General features: G+C 36.2%; 3 protein-coding genes across 3 annotated transcripts; all 3 read right to left on the bottom strand.

Moving 5' to 3' along the window:
• Window positions 1-652: 652 nt before the first annotated feature.
• On the bottom strand, window positions 653-2418 carry LOC110747078 (rho GDP-dissociation inhibitor 1-like). Its single transcript, XM_021947313.2, has 5 exons — window positions 1722-2418; window positions 1551-1617; window positions 1257-1475; window positions 1038-1162; window positions 653-964 (listed from the first exon to the last, which is right to left on the bottom strand). Exons 1-5 carry the CDS (start codon window positions 1995-1997, stop codon window positions 884-886), a joined length of 768 nt encoding a protein of 255 aa, XP_021803005.1. The 5' UTR covers window positions 1998-2418; the 3' UTR covers window positions 653-883.
• Window positions 2419-3398: 980 nt separating this feature from the next.
• On the bottom strand, window positions 3399-5095 carry LOC110749137 (rho GDP-dissociation inhibitor 1-like). Its single transcript, XM_021949162.2, has 6 exons — window positions 4918-5095; window positions 4460-4729; window positions 4294-4360; window positions 4000-4218; window positions 3781-3905; window positions 3399-3675 (listed from the first exon to the last, which is right to left on the bottom strand). Exons 1-6 carry the CDS (start codon window positions 4918-4920, stop codon window positions 3595-3597), a joined length of 765 nt encoding a protein of 254 aa, XP_021804854.2. The 5' UTR covers window positions 4921-5095; the 3' UTR covers window positions 3399-3594.
• Window positions 5096-7339: 2244 nt separating this feature from the next.
• On the bottom strand, window positions 7340-20400 carry LOC110749420 (chloroplastidic phosphoglucan, water dikinase (ATGWD3)). Its single transcript, XM_021949535.2, has 19 exons — window positions 19964-20400; window positions 18821-19418; window positions 17967-18053; window positions 17754-17885; window positions 16544-16669; window positions 16283-16461; window positions 15194-15278; window positions 13992-14159; window positions 13813-13865; window positions 12566-12774; window positions 12328-12446; window positions 11894-11964; window positions 11657-11774; window positions 10896-10982; window positions 10711-10797; window positions 10521-10597; window positions 10202-10364; window positions 9949-10057; window positions 7340-8676 (listed from the first exon to the last, which is right to left on the bottom strand). Exons 1-19 carry the CDS (start codon window positions 20170-20172, stop codon window positions 7778-7780), a joined length of 3576 nt encoding a protein of 1191 aa, XP_021805227.2. The 5' UTR covers window positions 20173-20400; the 3' UTR covers window positions 7340-7777.
• Window positions 20401-24753: the final 4353 nt, after the last annotated feature.

The raw sequence follows: 24753 nt of genomic DNA on the forward strand, positions 1-24753 counted from the left end.
AAAAAAAAAGTCTTTTAGCCCACCATTTTTATTTATTTTAGGAAAAGCACAATTTTAGCGAGGAAGAAAGAAGGAGACGAGAATATAGAGATTATAAGAAATTTGAACCTTTAATGTTCCATTATTAATTACTTTATTATCACACACCGGATTCGGGATTTTACTCTACTCCGGGTCAAGGGTGTGTGTGCGACAGAGCTAGTGTTGTAGCACCTGATCTCTGTTCTTCTTGTCCCTCCTGTTGGCAGAGCATGCATTCATGTTATCATATCATGACATGACAAAAGAAGGGTCTGCACTCTGGACCACCAAAAAAATAAAATTGAGATAGCTTTTGAGCGCAGCTTGCTTTGTGAAAGCAGAAGTAGTAGTTAGTTAGAGGTTAGATCTATTTATAATCACATGGGGTTCACTACTTTAATGTCATTCTCATCCCTTCAGGAATTAAGTTATCAATTAGATTTTGAGAGGCATCTTTGGTGGGGAATCATGCTCACTACCAGAACTTAATTATAATATCAAACAAATAAAGGAAAATCAGAAAGTTAGAGAAGAAATTAAAGGAAGTTTGCTTTTTTCGGCTATACAATTATAAAAATGAAAAAGGAGAAGAAATTAATGATAAAAAAAAAAAGAAAAAAAGAAAAGCATAAGCATATTCATGCCTTGAAATATGGCAGTGCTTTCTCATTGAATAAAAATATGGATTGCATTGTGCCAAGTATGATTACAAGATACAAACATTATTCACTGAAAGTGCTCATTTGAAGCATTTAGTACCAAACCCAAAGCTGACAAGAAAGTACAAATGGAGAGATACACTAATTAAACATGACCATTTGATTTTGATGACCAAGCCAATGCTCATAACAGATGGAAAGTTTCAGGAGGATTTTGGCCAGTTCTTCTGGATTTCAAAGTAGTAACTCATGTCCAAGTAGCATTTTCCATCATCATCCACAAACTGAAACAAGAAAATTAAGAAAATTATAAAAAAATTATATAAAAAAAACCAATGTTGATGAATTAAGCCTTACTTTTGTTCTCACACAGTACCAGCCCCTGGCAAACATGCTTGAAGGGACAGTTTCTTCTTCAGTCTCATATGTATAAGGATCTTGCTTAGGGCTGAAAGTTCCAAGCATTCTTTTTGAGTTGTCCACTGTCAAAAAATTTTGAACAATTAATCTCAGTAATTTTTGTGATTATATTATACAATTTTGATTTTAATTATGAATGTAAATTTATTTATTTACCTCTGACACCAGTCTTCCACACTGTATTGGTGTACTTGAGGCCTGAGACTATGTTTTTGGAGACAGTAAATGTAAACCTGATGCGGTAATGGCATCCGTCTTTGAGTGTGAAGAGGCTGCTCTTGGGTTTGTTTGTGAATGGAATTGGGAGGACAAGATCCGGCCGGCCCCGGCACATGATTGTGAGGCTTAAGACCTTCACTTCTGGTTCTTTGCTCTCTGAAATTTAGGAATTTCAAACAATAATTAATGTAAACCCAATTGAGAAAAAAAAGAGAAGAGAAAATTAAATACCTCCAGCAGTAGAGAGATCAACACTCCCAAGAAGTTGTTCCTTCCATTTCCTCAAACTCTCATCATCCTTAGAAGAATTATTATATATGTGAATGTGATGAATTGGACAACATTAATGAAAGACTTCAAAAAAGAAAGAAAAAAAAAAACAGAAGAAAAGTGGACACATACTTTATCTTTCTCAAGCTGCTCCTTGAGAGAAAACTGAGGGCCAAGGACCAATTCCTTTTCAGATTTCAATGCAGCAACCTCATCATCCTCTTCGTCTAGGTCACCCTCCTCCGCATTATGATCATCACCTTCGGGAAGCTGGCTTAGGCTTGGTTGATCATCACCAAGTGCAGCCTTGTTTTTCATGTCATCATTCTTAACTAACTCCTCTTCCTCCCTTTGAGAACTGAAAGTAACATCTTTGGTTGCAGAGATAGCTCCCACCGCGGCCGACATTTTTATCAAAAGAAAGTAAGAAAAATACCCCAAAGACAAATGTTTATGCTTGAGCTAGCGTTGAAGAAAAAAAAACTAACAAAAAAAAAAGAGATGAAGAAGAAGAGTATATAGAAAAGACAAGGTTTTGGTCTGGTTATGTGTCCCTTCCAAATTACTTGTACCAAATTCAGAGGCTGTTAACCATATTGGGATGCTTTCACTCGTTTTCAAAGTGCGCTGGCAAGAGATGGAGGATGACTGGTTGAGCAGGGAATTATGGGGCTTCGTCGGATATGAAGAGGATTTGGAGCGAATTTTAGGCAGTTGAATATGAGTGTATATATAATGTTTGGAGGACAAAATGCTTAGTTTTGGGCTGGTTATAAATACTAGGTAAGTGAGTGTTGGAATTGACCTTTCTACCCCTTATGTTTTCGTTTATAATAACCTCCCTGAGTGTAAGTTCAACCATTTATGTAAGTGTACGTATACGCACACTCTGGTTGATTAAGAATTCTTCCGTAGTACAATTTGTTTCCCTTAAAAAGGAAAAAGAAAGTTCTTTGACGGTACAGAGCAGCATGCAGTCATGATGGCATGATCAAAAAGCAGCATGGAGTCATGATGACTTGATCAAAAAGCAAACATGGAGAGAATAACTTGAAAATAAAAGAGAAAAATACAATTACAATTTGGTCTAGTGACACTCAGTCTTCACTTGTTAGATAAAAGAATAAAGGTCAAAACACACATCGAATTATATGTTTTCATGATGTATTGGCGGTCTTTAGCCAGACTCGCTACTTGAAATGGGTACTGAAATGCTTTAAAAATATAATAAAAAATAAAAATTGGGTATTGAAATGATTTCAAATCTTGACTCTCATTGCATTCACTAACAACTTCCCCTTGCGTTACAATCTGTAACCAATACCAATAAATAAGGAATTAGATTAATTAAGGGGTAGTCGATCCCATACACATTCACGACTTCCTTGATTCATTGATTAGGAATTAGATTGATTAGGGGTAGTTGTTAATCAATGAAAGTATGATATAATTTACATAATATTCTTCACCTCTAATCCGGGGGTGCCCATTTCATAATTTTGGGATGATGTGAATTTTCATTCAGTTGAGGAACTATATCTGCCAACAACTAAACATGATTGCCAATCTACAGAAATGCTCATTCCATTCCAAGGATCATTGTGATAAAACCCAACACCAACTTAAAAAGAGGTTATTAGCTTGCCATCCACTTCTACATAAGAAAGTTGAATTGTTTATGGAGAGCTCTAAATAGTATCCTTCCATGTAAGTTGGACCTTTATCGCATGAAAATTGTGCAGTTTCCGTGGTTACAAAAATCAGGTTGAAAAGCGTATACATGCCTTGTCATATGGCAGTGCTTTCTCATTGAATACAAATATGGATTGCATTATTGTGCCAAGTATGATTACAAGACACAAACATTATTCACTGAAAGTGCTCATTTGAAGCATTTAGTAGCAAACCCAAAGCTGACAAGAAAGTACAAATGGAGAGATACACTAATTAAACATGACCATTTGATTTTGATGACCAAGCCAATGCTCATAACAGATGGAAAGTTTCAAGAGGATTTTGGCCAGTTCTTCTGGATTTCAGTGTAGTAACTCATGTCCAAGTAGCATTTTCCATCATCATCCACAAACTGAAACAAGAAAATTAAACAAAAAATAAGAACCAATGTTAATGAAAATTGAAAAGCCTTTGGTAATAGAAAAAAAACTGTCAAATTGGTTGAATTAAGCCTTACTTTTGTTCTCACACAATACCTGCCCCTGACAAACGTGCTTGAAGGGACAGTTTCTTCTTCAGTCTCATATGTATAAGGATCTTGCCTAGGGCTAAAAGTTCCAAGTATTCTTTTTGAGTTGTCCACTGTCAAAATTTTTTGAACAATTAATCTCAGTAATTTTTGTGATTATATTATACAAATTTGATTTTAATTATGAATGTAAATTTATTTATTTACCTCTGACACCAGTCTTCCACACTGTATTGGTGTACTTGAGGCCTGAGACTATGTTTTTGGAGACAGTAAATGTAAACCTGATGTGGTAATGGCATCCGTCTTTGAGTGTGAAGAGGCTGCTCTTGGATTTTTCTGTGAATGGAATTGGGAAGACAAGATCCGGCCGGCCCCGGCACATGATTGTGAGGCTTAAGACCTTCACTTCTGGTTCTTTGCTCTCTGTTATTTAGGAATTCCAAACAATAATTAATGTAAACCCAATTGAGAAAAAAAAGAGCGGAGAAAATTAAATACCTCCAGCAGTAGAGAGATCAACACTCCCAAGAAGTTGTTCCTTCCGTTTCCTCAAACTCTCATCATCCTTAGAAGAATTATTATATATGTGAATGTGATGAATTGGACAACATTAATGAAAGACTTAAAAAAAGAAAAAAAAAACAGAAGAAAAGTGGACACATACTTTATCTTTCTCAAGCTGCTCCTTGGGAGAAAACTGAGGGCCAAGGACCAATTCCTTTTCAGATTTCAATGCGGCAACCTCATCATCCTCTTCATCTAGGTCACCCTCCTCCGCATTATGATCATCACCTTCGGGAAGCTGGCTTAGGCTTGGTTGATCATCACCAAGTGCAGCCTTGTTTTTCATGTCATCATTCTTAACTAACTCCTCTTCCTCCCTTTGAGAACTGAAAGTAACATCTTTGGTTGCAGAGATAGCTCTCACCGCGGCCTACATTTTTATCAAAAGAAAGTAAGAAAAATACCCCAAAGGCAAATGTATGCTTGAGCTAGCGTTGAAGGAAGAAAAAAACTAACAAAAAAAAGAGATGAAGAAGAAGAGTATATAGACAAGAGAAGGTTTTGTTCTGGTTATGTGTCCCTTCCAAATTACTTATACCAAATTCAGAGGCTGTTTACCATATTGGGATGCTTTCACTCGTTTTCAAAGTGCGCTGGCAAGAGATGGAGGATGACTGGTTGAGCAGGGAATTATGGGGCTTCGTCGGATATGAAGAGGATTTGGAGCGAATTTTAGGCAGTTGAATATGAGTGTATATATAATGTTTGGAGGACAAAATGCTTAGTTTTGGGCTGGTTACTAATACTAGGTAAATGAGTGTTGGAATTGACCCTTCTACCAGGGACGGACTCAGGATTTTAAAGTAGGGTGGGCTAAATTTATGTACTAAGTAGATAGAAAACTCAGCAATGCCATGTGATTTCATTGATAACAAAAAAAATATATATATATATATAGCAAGAACAATAAAATCAATTACAAATCCTATTTGATAATTCATAACTCATAAACTGAAATTGATGCCCCAATTGCAAATTCTAATTGATACTTCATAAACTCCAAAAAAATCCTCAAATTAAAGCATCAAGAAATTAAGAGAAGCTTACATGACGAATATAGGAACTTGGTTCACTTGAATTAAGTCTTGAAGGTGACGCATCAGCAACAAGAGCGTTTTTTTTTCTCTACATGCGAGGGTAGGGTGGGCCTTCCTGTTTTTTTATTTTTTTATTTTCCCTACGTGCTATGCGTGAGTTATTTTATTTTTTCTCTTTTTTTCTTTTTCTGTGCTTTGTGTGAGTACCCCCCACCCCAACTAGATGAGGTTAAGTTATTTAAATTGGGTGAGCTAGGATTTTATTCTTTTGGCTGGAAAAAAGAAGCCACCTGGGCTATAGCCCAGGCCCTCTCCTCTCCTTTTTATTGACTAGGAGAACTAGATAAGGTTAGGTTACTTAAATTGGGTGAGCTACCCCATCGCCCCCCTCCCCCCCCTCCCCCCCTCCCCCCCTCTCTCCTCTAGATGAGGTTAGGTTATTTAAATTCCTCCTTCTTTTTGTTGACTAGGAGAACTAGATGAGGTTAGGTAAATTCCTCCTTTTTATTGACTAGGAGAACTAGATGAGATTAGGTTATTTAAATTGGGTGAGCTAGGATTTATTTATTTTGGCTGGAAAAAAGAAGCCACCTGGGTTATAGCCTAGGTTTGCCAAACTAAAGCTCCATCCCTGCTTTCTACCCTTTATGTTTCCTTTATAATAACCTCCCTAAGTGTAAGTTCAACCATTTATGTAAGTGTACGTATATGCACACTCTGGTTGATTAAGAATTCTTCCATAGTACAATTTGTTTCCTTTAAAGAGGAAAAAGAAAGTTCTTTGATGGTACAGAGCAGCATGCAGTCATGATGGCGTGATCAAAAAGCAGCGGAGTCATGATGACTTGATCAAAAAGCAAACATGGAGAATAACTTGAAAATAAAAGAGAAAAAAACAATGACAATTTGGTGTAGTGGCACTCAGTCTTCACTTGTTAGATAAATGAACAAAGGTCCAAACACACATCGAATTATATGTTTTCAAAATATATTGGCGGTCTTTAGCTAGACTACTGCTACTTGAAACGGGTACTGAAATGCTATAAAAATAAAAATAAAAAAAATAAATAATAGGTATTGAAATGATTTCAAATCTTGACTATCATTGCATTCATTAACAACTTCCCCTTGCGTTACAATCCGTAACCAATACCAATAAATAAGGAATTAGATTAATTAGGGCGTCGATCCCATACACATTCACGACTTCCTTGATTCATTGATTAGGAATTAGATTGATTAGGGGGTAGTTGTTAATCAATGAAAGTATGATATAATTTACATAATATTCTCCACCTCGGGGGTGCCCATTTCATAATTTTGGGATGATGTGAATTTTCATTCAGTTGAGGAACTATTTCTGCCAACAACTAAACATGATGGCGAATCTACAGAAATGCTCATTCCATACCAAGGATCATTGTGATAAAACCCAACACCAACTTAAAAAGCGGTTATTAGCTTGCCATCCACTTCTACATAAGGAAGTTGAATTGTTTATGGAGAGCTCTAAATAGTATCCTTCCATGTAAAGTTGGACCGTTATCGCTGGAAAATTGTGCATTTTCCGTGGTTACAAAAACAGGTTGAAAAGATATGATCTGAACACAAAGCTTTTACTCTTTTATAGATCTGTCTACGCAGTTGGTAGATAAAACCTGGGTTAATAGTTGGTTGGTGCCTCTGCCTCTGGGCTCAAGTATATACTTACCTACACCGAAGATGCCACTGTTACGGTATCCCAAGCCAATGCATTACCATGTGGAAAAGTTAAAACGCATCCCGGGTGTGTAGCTAAGTTTCTCTCCTCTATTATGGCCACTGTAACAGAACTTTACGTTGTCATTGAAGGGCTATCAGTACCCATTGGATATGGGAGTTTACAAAGAAAGAAAAATACCTGTCAGCATGTCTGCTTTAGTGAAGAATTGAAGATCGATATATTAGACATGACTGATCCAAATTATTATTTATATAAAGCACGGACCATTATTTTGCTTGGGTTTGATAATGATGTTATTATATGATTACAGAAACCCTATAAGTGATCAAACATACAACAATACAACAGAACTATGAATTATTCAGATTATATCCTTTCAACCTTCCTCAACCTACTGAAAGTTGTCTACTTATCATATCTATAAGCATACAGAAGCCATACACTGACGTACCGTTCAGCAAACAAGCATACGAATGCAATACTTTCTATATACTGGTACATTCAGCAACTGCAAGATGGTCGTTCCATTAAGTTTCCTGAAGATCATGCATACAGCAGCTGCCTACAATGAGTACCCAAACATGGCACAGTTTTTGGAACCACGGGTAATACTACCCAGATCAATGCTACCTGGCTCATAAGGTTACAAACAGAGATTTTATAGGGGCTGCGGTCGTGTCTGGACTATATAGATATCTTTGCCAACAACACATCCTTCTATGTCCTGTGGGCAGCCAAACTTCTGCTCAAGGAAAAATCCCACTGTACTGAGGCGCTGACCAAGCTGCTGACGGAAAATTGGATCAACAGTTAATGGTTTCTTGCTGTAGTCTACAGTCAAATGGATAACCTCCCCATCAGCAGGGCCTGTACCAAGTAGCTCCTCACTGAAATTCGCAAATGCCAGTGTTCGCACATTCCCATCAAATTTCCCAGATGACAGACGCCAAGGTGTGCCTCTAGTGCCTGAAGCCAAAGTTTCACCAAGGCCAGAAGCAATTTCAGCCTCAACAGAATTATGATCTTGGTCCGTTGGGCTGACGGTATGAAGCACAAATGATAAGTCTGGTGAAAGCATTTCTTGCACCAGAATTGCCATTGTAGCTTCCTTCTGAGGTACACCTGCAGATCGACGGCTCAAAACTGCCCTCCGAGTGTAAAGTGAAGCCCACACTCTGCTAATAGCATTTGCAAAAACTGTTGGATTTGAAACACTAACATTGGGTATCGAGTCATATAATCCAGCTGCCGACATTCCAGCTAAGTCCTCGACATTAGCACTTGAACGAACAATTAGGCGTGCATTGCCTGGAAATATTCTCCCAATGTCATTAATGATGTCTTTCGGGGGCTGTAGGGAAGAGACTAGTTCCTGGAGCTGACTGCAAAGTTGGTCAAGTTCCCCACCTTCCGGCTTCAGTGTTTCTATCTTATCTAGAAAGGACAAGAATAAATCGGTGGATTTGCTTTGCTCTAATGCCAATTCCATAGATCCAAATGGTATCACTGCCCCTACAGGGACATTAAATGAAGCTGGTACCCCTTGGTCACTATAAACTGCCAATGAAAAACCAGTCCTCAAGTCAATGTGATGGAATAACAATATATGCAGGAAAATGGCTGATATCTATTGCGCAATCCACAATCCCATGTTTATTGTATGCAACAATTGTCTACAGGACATCCTAATGCACGCCTAAGATAATTTTGTTTTTAGTGAAATTTAAATGGCTTCATTTTATCATAAATCACATGGATGGACAAATCCATCATTCATCATGAATCAATTGTTAAAAGTAGAAGCAAAATTCATATCACGGTTATCTTTAAGTTTTTTCTTTTCTCCTTTCAAATAAATATCACTATTTACTTGATGGATATGGACATTTGATAAATTCCCCGCAAGATGAATAAGTTCATTAAAATTCAAGGGATGTCAAAAGCTGCACAAGTAGACAAGGATAATAAGAAAACATTTATCTTATCAAATGCATTAAACTCATAACCCAGCAGTCCCATAAGGCAAAAGATACATTATTTCTGTAAAAATTTGAGAACATCCACTTTTCAATCAAGGGTCATTTACCTTTCCAGCCAAAATGGTAATTGTTCTTTGCTTTTAAAAACATTTCTTATAAATTTTAAAGAATAGATGCACACTTTATAAGTTCACAAGTTAATGTTTTCTCTGTGCCAAACTCAAATTGAAAGCAGAATTCAAAGTAAAGACGAATTGAGGCCCAAGAAGTGGTAAAGTGAACTTAAAGGCCTGTATGTTGTAACCGGAAAAGAAGGCCTGTATGTTCGTCCCATCAAATTTCAACAGCTCTATTCATCTGGAGGCAATATGTAATGTATAAAGAATAAAAATAGGGATTTGTGACTGAACATGTCTTGTCCATGTCTTTTCCTATGGTTCAGTACAAATGAATAGTAGGTATGTGGAGTGAGTGAGTTTGGATCCAGTTTGGTGCTAAGGGTGAGAGGATAATTCTATATAGGCTACACAAGAAGTTAGACTCATGGTGTGCTCTAATTTGATTTATTGCCATTTTTACTGTATGGAAGATGGCTTTGATTTGAAATTTTCAGGAGTCTATGGTCCTAATGGTGTCAGTATGAGGAGGTAGTTGTGGGAGCAGTGGGGAAAGGTGAGTGGGAGATCTGGAGAACCTTGGGTGGTGACGGGAGATTTTAATGTCATAAGGTTTGAATTACCATAGCAGATTTGAAACATAAACCATGACTTGTTACAGAGAAAAAGTCCAAAAGAGGATGAATAAGGTTTTGTTTGGAAGAAAATGCGGTCGTAACCACCATAAAAATTACCTTTGTCAGATACTGCTGCCAAAGAAGCTAAACGACCACAAGCTGCAGCCTTTGCGCCTGAAGTCTGTGCTTCTGCATCAGCAAGTAGTAAAATTCCACCAGAAACACCCTAGATGAGGAAACAACTATTAACATATTCACAGGCAACATAATTTCTGATGATGAAAATCAACATCAATGACCAAAAGAAAAAGTTGGTTAACATTTTGGGATTGAGGAAAAAGATTAAAAATAAAACAAAACTCTACATTACCTTCTGGAAGTATGGGGCTTTAGTAGGAGACTGGGAAGGATCATGGGTGCCAAGGGCTTCAATCTTGGGTGCAGCATCACCTGAAAGATTTTTCACTGCAAAACTGCCATTGCTGTTTTCTGATGAAGGATGTATATCAACACTTGTAGGGGATGCTTCTAACCTGAAAATTTCAAAAATTTGAGGCATAAAAGTAAATAACAAAAATACTGCTACAGATGCAAGTCTCGAAGCATCAATTACTTGATGCATGCCAATAATAGGAGATGAATTTTTTAAGCATGTTTCAAAGAGACTTCAAAAGTTCAGAAAAATTAACCTAACATATTTTCCCTTATGTTTTTGTATATCGGAAACTTTGTCATCATCTTCACATGTCACGAACACAACCTTCTCCTGCAGATCACCATCACAGTTTATTGATTAGAAATATATATCATATGTATATGTATACACATATTCATTTCAAAAGCATATAATGACTTGAAAATTGGACAGAAAAGACATACTTGTCGAGCTCTGACACCAAGATGAGATAAGTGGGGAAGCTCTTGCAGAAGTACGACTCCCACAATGTTACTCCCAGCAGCTGTAACCTGCCAGATATATGAACTGTCAGAAAAGAATGGTAATTTGATTGTGTTACATTGCTACTGTCAGGACTAAAAATATAAGAATAAGCGAAATGGAAAACCTCTTCATCTCCATCTGCTCTGTTGACCACGAGAACGATTGGTCCTTCCACAGTAGATGGTATTGACCCAGGGACAATCCTCTCAACCTGAAGTTATAGTAGTATATATGGGTAACTGCGAACTAAATAATTGTGACAATGCAATCATTACTAGGTACTTAATTCTTTTTCTGTATGCATAAACACATCATATGTACATTTTATTTAGTTCATATGACTTTAAAAGTTCTTTCACCTAATTTAATACCTAAGAATATTCTAAGTTTCCAAATAAATTTATTTATGTCTATCACTTTTATTATTCCTTTTTTTCTTTTTCAAAATATGTCGATATTTGATCTCTGTAAATCTGTACTTTTTGAACTTTGACATGGTGTTCAACTTCAACATTCCAATCCTTGTTTTGTACTAAGCCCTTATAAATAAGTTTAAATTCCATGAAGACATATAAGCTGAATCTTAAACCTTTTATTTTAGGGATGTATTCAGCTAGAAAGATATTTTTGGATAGAAAAACACAAACTTTAAATATTATATATATAACGAACGGGACATTCTCCAATAAGTATTTAAGGATTTGTTACATACTTCTAATCTCTACCAACACATTTAATGAATGCACTCCAATGGCCAAGATTAGAATTATGTAACCAATCCTTAACATTAAATACTTATTGGAGAATCTCCCTATAACTAACTTGAAAGATGATACTCGATGTTGATGCTATTTTGCACTTAAGGCGATCAATCATGGAGGTTACCTGAACTAATGTTCCCAGAGCAGCTCCCGGCACAATAACATCCCAACCTTGAGAACCAATGACAGTTCTAACAGCTTTTAAAAGAAGGGTGCAGAGTTTTGAAACCTGGAATATTACACTGGACATGGCATTTGCAGGTAGAAAGTCAGACAATAATAGTTCCCATATAGCACCACTATATACATGCCTAAAAAATTATGCTAAATGAACAAAGATATATTTAACAGATAAACATACCCAGCGCGAATCTCAGCTTCAGCATATGTCCTTACACTGTTCTCAGGGATTCCAAAAGCTTTTCCTAATATCTGCAAGAATTGTTGTAATTCCAGTTGAAATTTGTTCTAGATTTTAGCAATTTTCATATGCTGATGAATTAAGTCAACTGGTAGAAATAATATTGAACAGCTAAGAGAGAATGAAAAGGCTCAAAGAAGATTTATCAAAGAAATACACATCATTGGACCACAAAATAAATGTAGTATATACGCCCAGAACATTTGGCATGTATTTTCAAGAATTGCTTCAAATCAAAACATATTGTGGTTCAATTGTTTATAAACAAGGATTTGATGCGTTAATCATCATCCAAAGAGATTCCATACAAGCTTTGTTGTACAGGACGCCTTATTTGGCCTCATCAACCAAATTTTATTTTTCTCAAAAGATACCTGGACGTTTTGGGGAAATATTTGAAGAAATGCTTCAGAATATTCTTCAGTTAGCCTCCTGGCTCTATCAAGAGTAGCTTTATGCCTTAGTCCCCAGATTATTTTGCCATCTTCACTTCCTTCATGAACAGAACAAGAGGAAAATTGAAACAAAAGGTTGGGCTGTTTGAACACTATCAAAAGTATGCCAGCTATATGATGCAAGAGTTAATGCATGACAAAATGATAAGAAAGTTACCTTCCCTTTCAGAAAGACCTCTTGCTTTCCATGCAAGGAGTTCATTTTCAATAGCAGCACATTCTTCAGGCTTCCAACCAGATAATCTTAGCTGATGAATACCGACAATAAGTGCACCAAGTGGATCATTCCAAGGGCTTACATCCTTTGATTTCACGTTTTCTGCCAGCCAATGAGCCCCTCCCAAAGCATCAAGCTCATTAAGGAATCTAACCAAATCAATGATTGTCAATAATGTAATTAACACCCAGAACATTTTTCTGTAAACTAGACTAATTGACTAGAACATCTTTCACTTTTTATTGTGATCCTGAAACAGTTATGGTTTTCTGAAACAAAAGTTTATGATAGTACTATAGCTAAATGCTAACTCATACTGAACGGAGGTTGGATCAGTCTTCCATTGACAAGTGCCAAATATGCCAATGATTCATGAAAAGAAGAATGTTTAGGTTTGGGGGAAATTACATGAGAACTTTTGATTCGAGCAATGTTTCCCCTAAAGTAAGGTAAAATTTTGAATTTCTCAAATTGCCACAGGAACGTGACACCACTCAAAGCTAAAGTAACATACTAATGAATAAATTTTTAAAAAAATGAGACAATTAAGAAAACACAGGACATTCTTCTTTGCAATATTAACAGTGACTAACGCAAAGACAGGCATCCTTATCTCTGAGCAAACAACGTACCCACCATTACTCAATAACTTATGATAAGTTCCTGTGAGCACAAAGGTATTATAATAACCAAAGAAACCAAATTGTAACGAAAATTTTCCTGCACAGTTTCTGTGCGTATGATGAACTCAAGTTATGTGAGTCAGGTTCGACCAACAATAAGCAACTCTATGGCCACTTACTGGTGGTTCCACTGTAGAGAAGAACCAGTTCTGAAGGTACTGAGTCTTCAATTCTCAATGTGGTGAAATTTGTGGAGATAATGAATTAATATTTATTTTAAAATTATTAAATATTTTTCCTATATATCATTTCAGCCTTGAATATCACATGCAAGTCACACAGTTGGTAGCATTTGACAGGTTGTGATGAAGGGGCTACAAGGCATTTTCCATTTTCAAGGGGGTGGGGGGGCATTGCTCAAATAGAAACTTCGAACACTACTTAGACATAGGGGTGCAAGTTCAGGAGGGATTAAATTTCCCTAGTATTTATCATGTGAAATGAAAGAAACTTAAATAATACTAATCCAGAATCTGGTTTTAGAGCAAAGAATTATGTTCCTACCTGCTTAAAAGAATAAATGAATAGTCCTCAAGTCCAATCTCGCAAAGACGCCACTGTATTTGTTCACAGAGAGATGAAGAAAGAAATAGATAAACATTGGGAGCAAAATCATGAAATTCTGAACTAGTTAATTGTTTCAATCGAAGCTTTTGCTAAATAATTACGAAAAATGATCTCACCTTTTGACGCATAGCCACTGCTGTATCAGAAGCATCATTTCTAAGGCCACTTTCAAGACCCTTGGCAATTATTTCTCTCAGGTCACTCAAAGATTTCATGGTCTTGAATAACAGATCCGTGCCATTCTTTCCCAAGCCTTTGTTTGATACTTCTAAAGTATCCAAACTCTGAAATTTTTTTATTGAAAGTAAACAGTGTTCATAAGATTATGCCATCATAAATCAAACACCACTGACAAAATTAAACTCAAAAAGGAAATACCAATAGAAATTAAAAATCCCTAGTAAACAGCACCCATACTTATAAATCATGACTTTGTTGATTTGATGAAAAATAATTGTCATATCCTTCCTTTCAAGGGGTAAAGGGTGTAACTTTTTGCTTAAGCAGTTAGATTATGTTACACTTCAGGAGTGCAGTAAACAAGATAATACCTAATCCAACTACAAAATAACTCAAAAATATATAAATGACTTAGATGTATATGCTCCTTAAGGAGCTGAAATTCTTAACACAAAAAAGGCCTTGATCCAACTTCAAGTCTCAGAACTGATAAGGAGGGTGCCAAATTGACAACAGCCTCAGTTGTCACCATCTTAGATTTTATAGGGACACATTGTGAGAGGGCCCAACCCAAAGATGATGACGAACTGATGAGGATTAGTATGCCAGCTACCTAAATAGTCAAAGAATAGAATTTAAAAAAGAAAACCAATGGTAAGTTTATTTTGTTACAAGTTAAGACTTAAGAAAAAGTCAAGTATGAGAAGAGAAAGTGGGTATATAGGATGAAAATGGGTGGGTTGGATAATGTATATTAGTAACCTTAGATTGTAAAATAAATATTAGTTGGCCCACATGACAGATTGTAAAAACAACTCTAGGCGTCATGTAAATTGAACGCTATCTCTAGGTGTCATGTAAAATTGAACCACTGTCCAGTTTGTTTTATGAACCCCACACAACAACAATAACAAAATTTAGGTGTGCAAGTTTTATGCCTAATAATTGTAGGCATAAAATTTTAAATCAGCATGACCACATAACAAAAAATAAAATAAAACTAAACAAATAAGCAATAGAATATTGGCCAAAATTGAACTTCACATAATTTAGATCAGAAGGATCTTCATATGCCTGCTTCAAAACATAAAATCACTCCAATACATGAAATTGAAGCAAATTAAATATGAAGGTCTACCTTTTTGCACTCCAAAAACAATGCAAGAGCTGACTGGCCTTTATCATCGATAGAGTCTTTGATGGATTCAAGTTGTTCAGCGAGGCTAGCACATAGTCAAAACCAAATATCACATCAGCAGCACTCAAAATTCCAATTATAAATCAAGGCATATTAATAAACAAGCAAATTTAATAGAAGATCAATCACTCCAAGCCAACATTTCAAACATGAAGCTGAGAGTGGGCAGTAGCTTTGGTCACTCCGAGTTTAACACAATTATCCTCATATACAAGTTAATCAAGTTTATTTTGAACTTTAGGGAAATATTTTGGTTAGTACATAAGTAAAAATAATTTCTAAAAGCATTGTTAAACTACAAGATATATTAATAGTTTTTTGCACATTGTTTAAAATTGAACTCTTAAATCTGGTTGAAACAAGTTTTTGTTAAAGTTTTTTTCTGATATAAGCGGGTTGAAAAAAATATATGGAAGTGACAAAAGCACCCAAGTATGAATCATAGACAACAGAGTGGATAAGATATATAAATTTCCTAATCGACTCATCTTCAAACATCTATTAAGAGCCTAGTTACCTCCTTAATTTCTCCACATAAGGAAAAAAGAGGTTGGAATTCAAATTCTTACCAGGGTCCCTTAAACCATTATATTCCACATGTTCAAGAAAGGTCAAACATGCTTTCCCTCACAGATTTTCTACCTTTTATCCCTGTGGATAAAACAGATCTCCCAATATCATGCCTATGACTATCTCCTATAAATTCAGGGGTAAGGCTCTACACACTTCTCCTCTGCCTTACTTTTTGATAATTTAGTTGTAGTAGAGTAGGAATTCCGCATCCATAGTAGCATATACTTTTATGTGAATTTTGAAAATGGAAACAAGAACCCTATAAGTAAATAGAAGTTCAAGTTTTAAGAGGTTCAGCCACACTGCATGGATATTATTTTCTCAACATCTTGTAGAGAAGTTTATGTTGATGTAGAATATCATTTAAACTAAGTTCCATAATATTTTTCTGAAATATTATTTTATTCATCAGAAAAAGAGATGTTACTGGATGCAAAATTTATTTCATGTCAAAACCTTCCAGCATTGAAGAAGTCTTTGAGTTCATGATGGAATATCTTGAACTGCTCCACAAATGCTTCATTATACTCTCCAGGGTTCTTTGTTATTCTTGCAAGCATTGCTTCTGTAGCAACTAGATCTTCAGGGCCGGCATTGCGGTGAAGCTTGTTTTGTATAGTATGCTTAATTTCTTGCTGAAGTTTATAAAATTGTTCAATATCAAAACAACATTAATTGTAATAGAAATATATGCACCAATCGACAGAAAAGTGTAACCTTGAGGTCATGAGGGATATCATTCCGATGAGCAATGTCTCTTATTCGTGTTAGGGGAACAGATGCAGTAAACTCTGCCTTGAAAGATGGCAGACATGGATGAATTTTGCGGACAACCAGTGCTTCCTGGACATTAGAAGTTACAAAGCAAAATAAGAAGTTACAAAGCAAAAGGACAAGGTGCAGATATGAATAAGTATGCAAAGATATGTGAACTCCTAGTGATTCTGTCTCTGCATCATTATTTATCAAGAACATTGTGCTTTGAAGGAGAAAGGCCAAGTTTTGTTTGTATTATAGTGTGATGGAAATATCTGGTTTCTTTGGCTGGAAAGAGTCGGTAGGATTTGTTAGGGAAAAGGTCGGGAGGAAGTGAATTTCTAGTGGGATAGACTTTAGACTTTGGGAATTGCTGTGGGATTCAAATTTAAAAATACTCCATTGCCTTTTCTTGAGTGGATTTGGGGAGCAGCTGTATCTTAAGTCATTTCTGAAATCTTAATGGTCATCCCTGTTGGTTTTATAAGATTTGATTGTATCTTCTTGGTGGACTGCTGTTCACTGTTGTTCAGTTTACATCTATAAAATCCTTTTCACATGCTTAAAAGGAGAAAGAAATGTAAATTTCTATTGCACTTGATCATTTCTGCATCATATATTCTTCCAATTTCTAAATTTTAATGCTAGGTACAATTTTTCAATGGACATCTAAACGTTAATATTTTTTGTCCTAGAACCAATCAAGTCCTAGCACTAATGTATTCTACTCTCACTATTTACAAGTTTGAGTAATCAGAGAAACTATAGGACTATCTATTGCACTAGATGCGTTCTTTTCTCTCTACACAAAACTTAACTTGTTTTTCTGGTTCCCGGAATCAGACATATAAAACAAAGATTCACTAAGCTACCAAAGGAACTAACATGATAGAGTTAAATTATTTGGGAAATTTCCTATATCATAGATGGAAATTTCCTAGAAATCAAATTCTGGAAGTGAAGGCACGCAACGTCATGAATAAGAACTAATCTTATCCTCTATTCAAGTTAGGGTCCATTTGGCATAGCTCTGATGAGATTATCTTTTACATAGAAGTCTATTTCAATGAAAAACATAATTAACTCACAATTGTCATTACTAAAAAATTATAAAAAAACCACCAAAATCAATGGTTGGTCCAAATCCATGTCAAACAAGACGAAAGACCACCTGGGGTGAAGTATCTTTCCTACAGGAAATTCTTTCCAGTTCTCGAAATATAACCCTGGAAATCTCAGCATGCCGGTTTGGTCGATGATGACCTCCACCTTCAAAGCAAGGAATTTGGCCTGTGTTTATCCACTGCATTACCAAGAAAATCTAAGTATTGCCAGCAAAAGCCAAAATAAGAATGAAAGTCAAAAATAAAAGAACGAGAAAAACCTTCAAATAAATGGCAGAATTTATGAGAGCATCCAACCGGTCCTCGCTTTGTGAACTTCCAACAAGTAGATCGCGTACAACTTCAAGCTTCAACATTAAAAGGTGTACAATTAAAGCAATGAAAAAAAGGATTTTGAAATTAAGAAAACTGACAAAATAAAACATTTCAACCATATAAAATGAAATTTGGATTTAATTAATCTATGAACTGGAGCAACAACTTGTAATAAAACCACCTTTTTATCTTTGTTGACAAGGTCTCCTACATATAAGGACTTCAAATTACATAATTAGAAGCTGACTACTAGCTTTAGTATACCTAAATCGTTAAAGTATTATCATATTATTGTAATTTGATATCAATTGTAACAGTCAATGGCCACAATCAATTAGATGAACACGGAAAAGTTCTGGTGGCTTATGATCGGAAGAAATTTCAACAAATTAACAATTAAAGAAAGAAAAAAATTCACCAAAACTTGAGCCACATAACATGAAGAACAATATATGAGCACTAACCATGTTTGAAATCTAAAGGTATCAAATAAGAAAACAAGTTTGGCAAGATCCCGTCAGCAGTCCAAAATTAATAAAATAATAATAAAGATACCGTCATGACAGATTTCATATAAAACAACCCAAAGGCATAACTCCCTGTTTGAATTCAAACATCAAAGCTTCTTGAACAATGTGTAAAACTTTAAAACACACAACAAGAGATAAATAAGTATTCAGAAAGCGATTGTTAATGTAAATGGTATCTCAGAAAAGCTGAGACAACATTCAATTCCATATTTACTGAATAAATCTCATAGATTTTGAAAATTCAGATAAAAGTCAATCAATCGAGGTACCTTTTGCCACCAATTCCTTGCATTTCGATCACCTTCAACTAACTTTAGAGCCAAACCTTCAAGACCTGAAGTATCCCATATTCTTCCTGCTTCACGGTTTCCATGCTCATTCGACCGCATAAATGAGGTAGCATTCCCCTTCCACTGACCAACAAAAGGACTAGTCCCCACCTCTGGAGTACGAACAGCATCAACAATTGTAGACCCATTATATTCCACATCCTCCTCTTTCTCCAAAGGCAGCAAATCCACAGCCTCCCCTGTTGCATTCCAATGACTAACAATCCCAAAACTTCCTCCTTTGGGAAGTTTCAAGACACGGTTATCACCAACTTCCCAAAGCACACTCTTGTCTGCCCTTACAGTCAAAAACTTATACTCAACAGACTCACCCCCTTTGAACTCCAAGCTGCATACCCATCCGCTCTCGGTCCAAATCATAGGCACCTTCTTCTTCCATGATCCCAATTCCTTTATCGATCCCAAAATCGCAACACTCTCACCAAACTCAACTTGGTGATCCAATCGAACATTAAGCCGAACCTTCTCATTCCCAGACTTGGACTTGGACTTCATCTTGCTTTCCTTCTCCTCTTCTCTGCCAACAGAAAAAATTAATAAGAATGACTTTATTATAACTTGTCCTATTCCAATCCCCAGAAAACTAGACTTCAATGCATGTTTGGTCATCTCTTTGGAGTAACATTGTTGCAATTTGCAAATGATCAAACATATTTTATGCAGCACATAAAGAACATGAGTTGAACCGCTTTCACTAATTGCACAACTTTGAAATTAATCCCTAAAGTTGAATTTGTAGTGACCAAAGTTATTCTCAGACAACTTAAAGTTCGTGCATTCAAGTTACTTCCGGGAAGTTGGTCAATGAATATCTTCCCTTAAATGCCATCTAAAACACAGCAGAACAAATCTATTGCACAAGACATTTAGCAAAATAAATAACTCCTCCAAAAAAGGTTAAGACTTTAGTGTGCCTAAGAAAATAAATATCATATTCTCCTTGTGCAGTAAGATGGATACCCAATTTCCGTTTGGTAACTGAGAAAATGCCAAAAACAAAAAATGAGGAACTAGAGCGAAAAATACAGAGGGAATTAAGAAAATTAGACAAAAGCGTATTACATGGATTGAGCTGAGGAAACACCAGCACTACAGAGGATCAGACGAGCGTTGGATTGGTGGCAGAGAGGACGAAAATTCCTCTTATAGCCGAAGAAGGGCGGCACCGCAAGGCTTCCAAGGCATTGATGCTGATGGTGGAGGAATCGGAATTGCTTGTGGCGACGGAGTTGGGAGGAAGCGGAGGTGTGCAGCGAATGCACGCAATCCATTCGACCAAATGCCAAAGAATTCAGAAGCAAAGACTAGAGAGAGAGAGAGAGAGAGAGAGAGAGAGAGAGAGAGATGAGAGAGAGAGAGTGTGTGAGTGACAGAGAGAGTGAGTGAGGTTTGGGTTTGGAAGCAGAGATCAGTCCATGATGATGATGGTGATGATGATGATGAGGAAGATTTGGAGAAGTGAGAGGTACTTGTCTTTTTTTAATTTGATCAGGCCACGTGTCAGTAAGCGAATCGCAATCCCTAAAATAGATCCAATTTTGTCCGGGTCCTCTACGCAAAAAAGCTCACCAAAATTTAATGGTTGTGTTCCTTTCCGCTGAAAACCACGAAATAAATATTCAGAAAAGAAAAAATCTTCTTTTTTATATATTTGTTTGACTTTAACTCAATTTTCCTAGATATTTTTCGGAAAGGTTAAATAGTTGGTGTCTAAAACATCCACACAAATGAGATTTTGTCAAAAAAAAAAATAATAATTTGAGATTTGCGTTTGGTATCCTATTTAAGCAGGAAACTTAAAAAATTTTATTTTTTTAAAAAATAAGTAGTTTTAAAAATTAATTTTATAACATTCAAAACTCATTTTGTATCCTATTCAAATAGGGAACTAAAAAACCTTTGAATTTTCTTAAAAATAAGGAATTTTAAAATTCATGTTTTAAGATTCAAACACTTGTTTAGTATGCAACTTGAAACAGTTTCTAAAGAAAAGTCTCTTCTTTCTATTTTCAAGTATTTGAGTTCGAGTGTTTTGAGTTATTTTTTAGTTTTGGTTTTCAAAACTAGGACTACTAAACATATATTTCTTTTTTAGCTTTGGGCTCAAATTCTGTTTTTAAATTTAAAAAGTTGGATTCAAATAAAATACCAAAAATGTCCGCATATTTTTTGTAGAGCATCTTTCAAGGATAAGGTATAATTTGGAGTTGTGATTCGACTATTTTTGTGGCATTTTGCCTAATCATTTTAGCAAAAAAATTTCTTCCTCCAAGTCATGAGACAAGGTCATTTTAGTAACCATTGTAAAATTGTGTGAACCTTAATTTATTTATTTAAATGGTAGAAACTATAAACATGTAGAATTACTAAATGAATTTTTTTTATTACTAAAATTGTGTGAGGCCTAATTTAGTAATAATAATAAAAAATTGTGTGATGGCTAATTTACTTCATGTTTCTTGACAAAGTACAGTTCTCTAGTGTGATGTATGGGCAAGGTATAGGTGCCTAATGTGAGGAATGAGGCAAGTATAGTATGATGGGGCAATGCAAATAAGTATAGTTGTCACATCAATGTTGATGTGTCAATTCAAATAAGATTGGGACATACCTCTAAATGCCACCTTTTTTATAATTTTAACTGAAAATACCACATCTCCCTAAATTTTTTGGAACTATCACCTATAAATATATATTTATTGTCCACTTATTGCACACATATCACTTTTGCTGAGGTTCTCTCTCAGCTCTCTCTTGGCTCCGTCTCTCACTTTCTCTTCACTCTCTCATCGCTCAGCTCTCACTCTCTCTTCTCTCTTCTCTCTTCTCTCTTCTCTCTTCTCTCTTCCTCTCCCAGCGGAATCTGTTCATTGAAGCTCAACTCCATCGTTCCCCTCCAACAGGTACTGTTCATTGCCATTTTCTTACAACTTAGGGGTTTCTCTGAAGTTGGATTATGGTTTATGAGTTTCTATGAAATTGGTTTAGTGGTTTGTTCGAAATTGGTTTAGGGTTTAGGGGTTTCTCTAAAATGGGTTTGGGGTTTAGGGGTTTCTCTGAAATTGGTTTAGGGGTTTCACTGAAATTGGTTTCGGGGTTTCTCTAAAATTGTCTTATTCTGATGATTCCTTGTTTGAAACAGTGAATGAGTTTGTTCTTTGTGGATTGATGCTTGGACTGCTGTTGTTTTGTTGTTGCCATTAATGTCGTATTGTTGTGTTTTTGCTAGTGTATTGCTAATTTGGTGATGTTGTATTGGCATTTTAGTGTTCTTGTATTTCTAGTTTATTATGGGTCATTTGGTACGGCGGACTGTCATGGACTGGACTAAATCCTGGGACTGTCTTGGACTGGACTAAATCCTGGGACTGTCTTGGATTAGCTCGGATTGGCCTAAGCTGGATTAAGTACTGACCTACGTTTAGCTAGATTGTAAAAATAGTGAAGACCTATATTTGGTGCTGTGTCGGGCTAAAAATAATTCTTGTAATATTTAAATTTAATTAGGGATTTTAACTTAAAAATAAATAATTTCTACAAAGAAACCCAATTCAAAAATTTTAAACAATAATAAAAAGAAAATAAATCGAATTCTTATATATATTTTTTTTTTTATAGAAGCTGATTTTTAATATTCTTAAAGATAATATTTTAAAACCAAAACAAATATCCCAAACCCCACCCACCCCTTCCGTCCTCTCTCCCCCAAGTTCCTCCCCTTCTCCCACCCCTCCCCCCCTCCCCCCTCCCCCCTCTTCTTTTTTTCTCCCCTTCATTCGTCAACCAAGCCCCCCTCCCCTCCTCCTTCTCTCTCCCTATTTTTCTCTATTTCCCCTCTATTTCTTCAACAACCAAATCCATATCTGGGTTTTTTTAATAAACCAATAGATGTTGCTGGGGTTGGGGGCAGAGAAGTGAGAGGGAGCCATTGATGTTGCTGGGCTGGGAGCAGTGCAGTGGACGACGATGGGTCGGAGGAGATGGATTTCCAGAGTTGGGTCGAAAGAAATTCTAAAAATACGTTCTTTTGTTTTGTTGTTGGGTCTAATCAGATCTTGGAGCTTCAGTTTTTTCAATCAAGAAAATACACTTCTTGGAGCTTCAGTTTTTCAACCTCAATTTTGTTGAGGTAGAGAAGTTGCGGGAAGAGAAAGTGATGAATGGCGTCAGGGAAGAGAAGCCAGGCCAGTGTGTCGGACTCGCTTGTTCAGTTTAGCGATGGTGCTATTTTGTGAACCACATTTCAAGTTCACTATATTAGAAGAGCTAGTGAGCCATTTTTTTCACTGTTGGACTGTATAGTCTCATTTAAGTTAGTCCCCTGTCTTACCAAACATGGGTTTTAATTGCTATTTAGCCCAGTCTAGTTTAGTGAGGCCTACCACACATGCCCTTATGGTTTTATTATGGTTTTTGTAGCAGTTATTAATTGGTATTTGGTGGCTTACTATGGGTCTTTGTGACCATTGCATTTAACCTTCTTAGAAGTCTAATCGGTATCTATTTTCTTTCTTGAAGATGATATCAAAAGTCTAAGACAATTAACCTGTGTATATCATTTTTAACTTGTAAACTCCCAACCATATCATACTTTTTGTTTGAGAATAATGCTTTAATTTGACATATATTTTTTTATAACTCTGTTTACTAACTTTAAGGGATTGCATATTGGATATGGATAAGTTTTCTTTCTTTTTCATATTTTCTTGTGATTCTTTGGAATTTCAGTTTGGGGATGAATATTCAATGTCTAAATGAAGGGCAAAGAACCATATGTGGTGTAATATGAGTTCTTTCAAAGTTTGCTCTTTTGTGCTTGATCATTGTTTGCTTAAAAGAAAGCGGGAAATGAGTGAAGATGGGAACCTACCACCAGCAGGTGTGGTTTAGAGAAATGGGGACATGGATTTTGCTATAAGCTAACTCTTTAAGCTTTTGCTTTTCTTTTTTGTGTATGGATACTTAGAGAACTCTATTGTGGAAGCAAAGTATCTCACCCTAGGTCAAATAATTAGGCCAATCGATTTGGGAATTATTTGACCTAATTATGAGTTACCTAACGTAATTGGGAGTTACCTAAATTAATTGGGAGGTTATTTGATTTAAATGGGCTGTATCTGATTCTTACCTTAATTAGGGATTTGATTTAATCAAATCCCTAATTACACCTACCTCACCAAATCAGGGAATAATTCCTTTCCATATGTGGAATTATTCGTCTGAAACCCTAGCCTCCGAGGCTCTTATAAATACTTGGCTACGCACAAGGGTTGAGGTACGTCTAAATTCCTATTGAAACTTTGCAGAAATTATCCCTCACAAACCCTAGACACCATATTCTTTCTCTCTCTCTCACACAAGGCTCCGCCGACCACGTTTTCCTTGAAACACCCAACCTAACTTAGGCATCGGAGGGCTTTTGGCCAACACCCCCCGGGTGTGGTCCTTTTACTCCGATCTATTTTGCAGGGAGAAGGAGACGGCGACGAAGGAAGAGGAATCTTAGGCTAATATTCTTGTGGGACGAAAATTGCTCCCACATATTGGTGTTTTCATTGAGAGCACGAAATTATACCTAAAGCGTGCTCTAAATCCATTTTCCACACCTTTTTTCAAACAACCATGGTTGATACAAGACATACGAAGAGTAACACCGCCACTGCTGGCCCGTCTCATGGTTTCGTGGTGGAAACCTCAATGCAACCGCACGAAATCGTGGTTGCCAACACCTTGCAGCTGTCTCCTACTGCTTTGCAACCACCTTCAGCTGCTGGAATTGCAGAACAGCCATTACAGACAGCTGCTGGAATTGCAGAACAGCTGCCACATGACCCCGTGACCTCCACAGTTTT

Source organism: Prunus avium, chromosome 1 (assembly GCF_965620075.1).
Source record: "Prunus avium chromosome 1, drPruAviu1.hap1.1, whole genome shotgun sequence".
NCBI classification, from domain to species: Eukaryota; Viridiplantae; Streptophyta; class Magnoliopsida; order Rosales; family Rosaceae; genus Prunus; species Prunus avium.

What these genes read in the sequence shown, in the direction of transcription:
- LOC110747078 (XM_021947313.2), bottom strand. Translation starts at nt 1,997, where the DNA reads ATGTCGGCCGCGGTGGGAGCTATCTCTGCAACCAAAGATGTTACTTTC. An exon ending in TGATCTCTCTACTGCTGGAG is followed by an intron (nt 1,476 to 1,550) that starts GTATTTAATTTT and finishes CCTAAATTTCAG; the next exon opens with AGAGCAAAGAACCAGAAGTG. An exon ending in GGTACTGTGTGAGAACAAAA is followed by an intron (nt 965 to 1,037) that starts GTAAGGCTTAAT and finishes TTCTTGTTTCAG; the next exon opens with TTTGTGGATGATGATGGAAA.
- LOC110749137 (XM_021949162.2), bottom strand. An exon ending in AGCAGCTTGAGAAAGATAAA is followed by an intron (nt 4,361 to 4,459) that starts GTATGTGTCCAC and finishes AATTCTTCTAAG; the next exon opens with GATGATGAGAGTTTGAGGAA. An exon ending in GGTATTGTGTGAGAACAAAA is followed by an intron (nt 3,676 to 3,780) that starts GTAAGGCTTAAT and finishes TTCTTGTTTCAG; the next exon opens with TTTGTGGATGATGATGGAAA.
- LOC110749420 (XM_021949535.2), bottom strand. Translation starts at nt 20,172, where the DNA reads ATGGATTGCGTGCATTCGCTGCACACCTCCGCTTCCTCCCAACTCCGT. An exon ending in GAAGCTGAGATTCGCGCTGG is followed by an intron (nt 11,775 to 11,893) that starts GTATGTTTATCT and finishes TGCCATGTCCAG; the next exon opens with TGTAATATTCCAGGTTTCAA. An exon ending in CATAAGGGAAAATATGTTAG is followed by an intron (nt 10,365 to 10,520) that starts GTTAATTTTTCT and finishes TGAAATTTTCAG; the next exon opens with GTTAGAAGCATCCCCTACAA.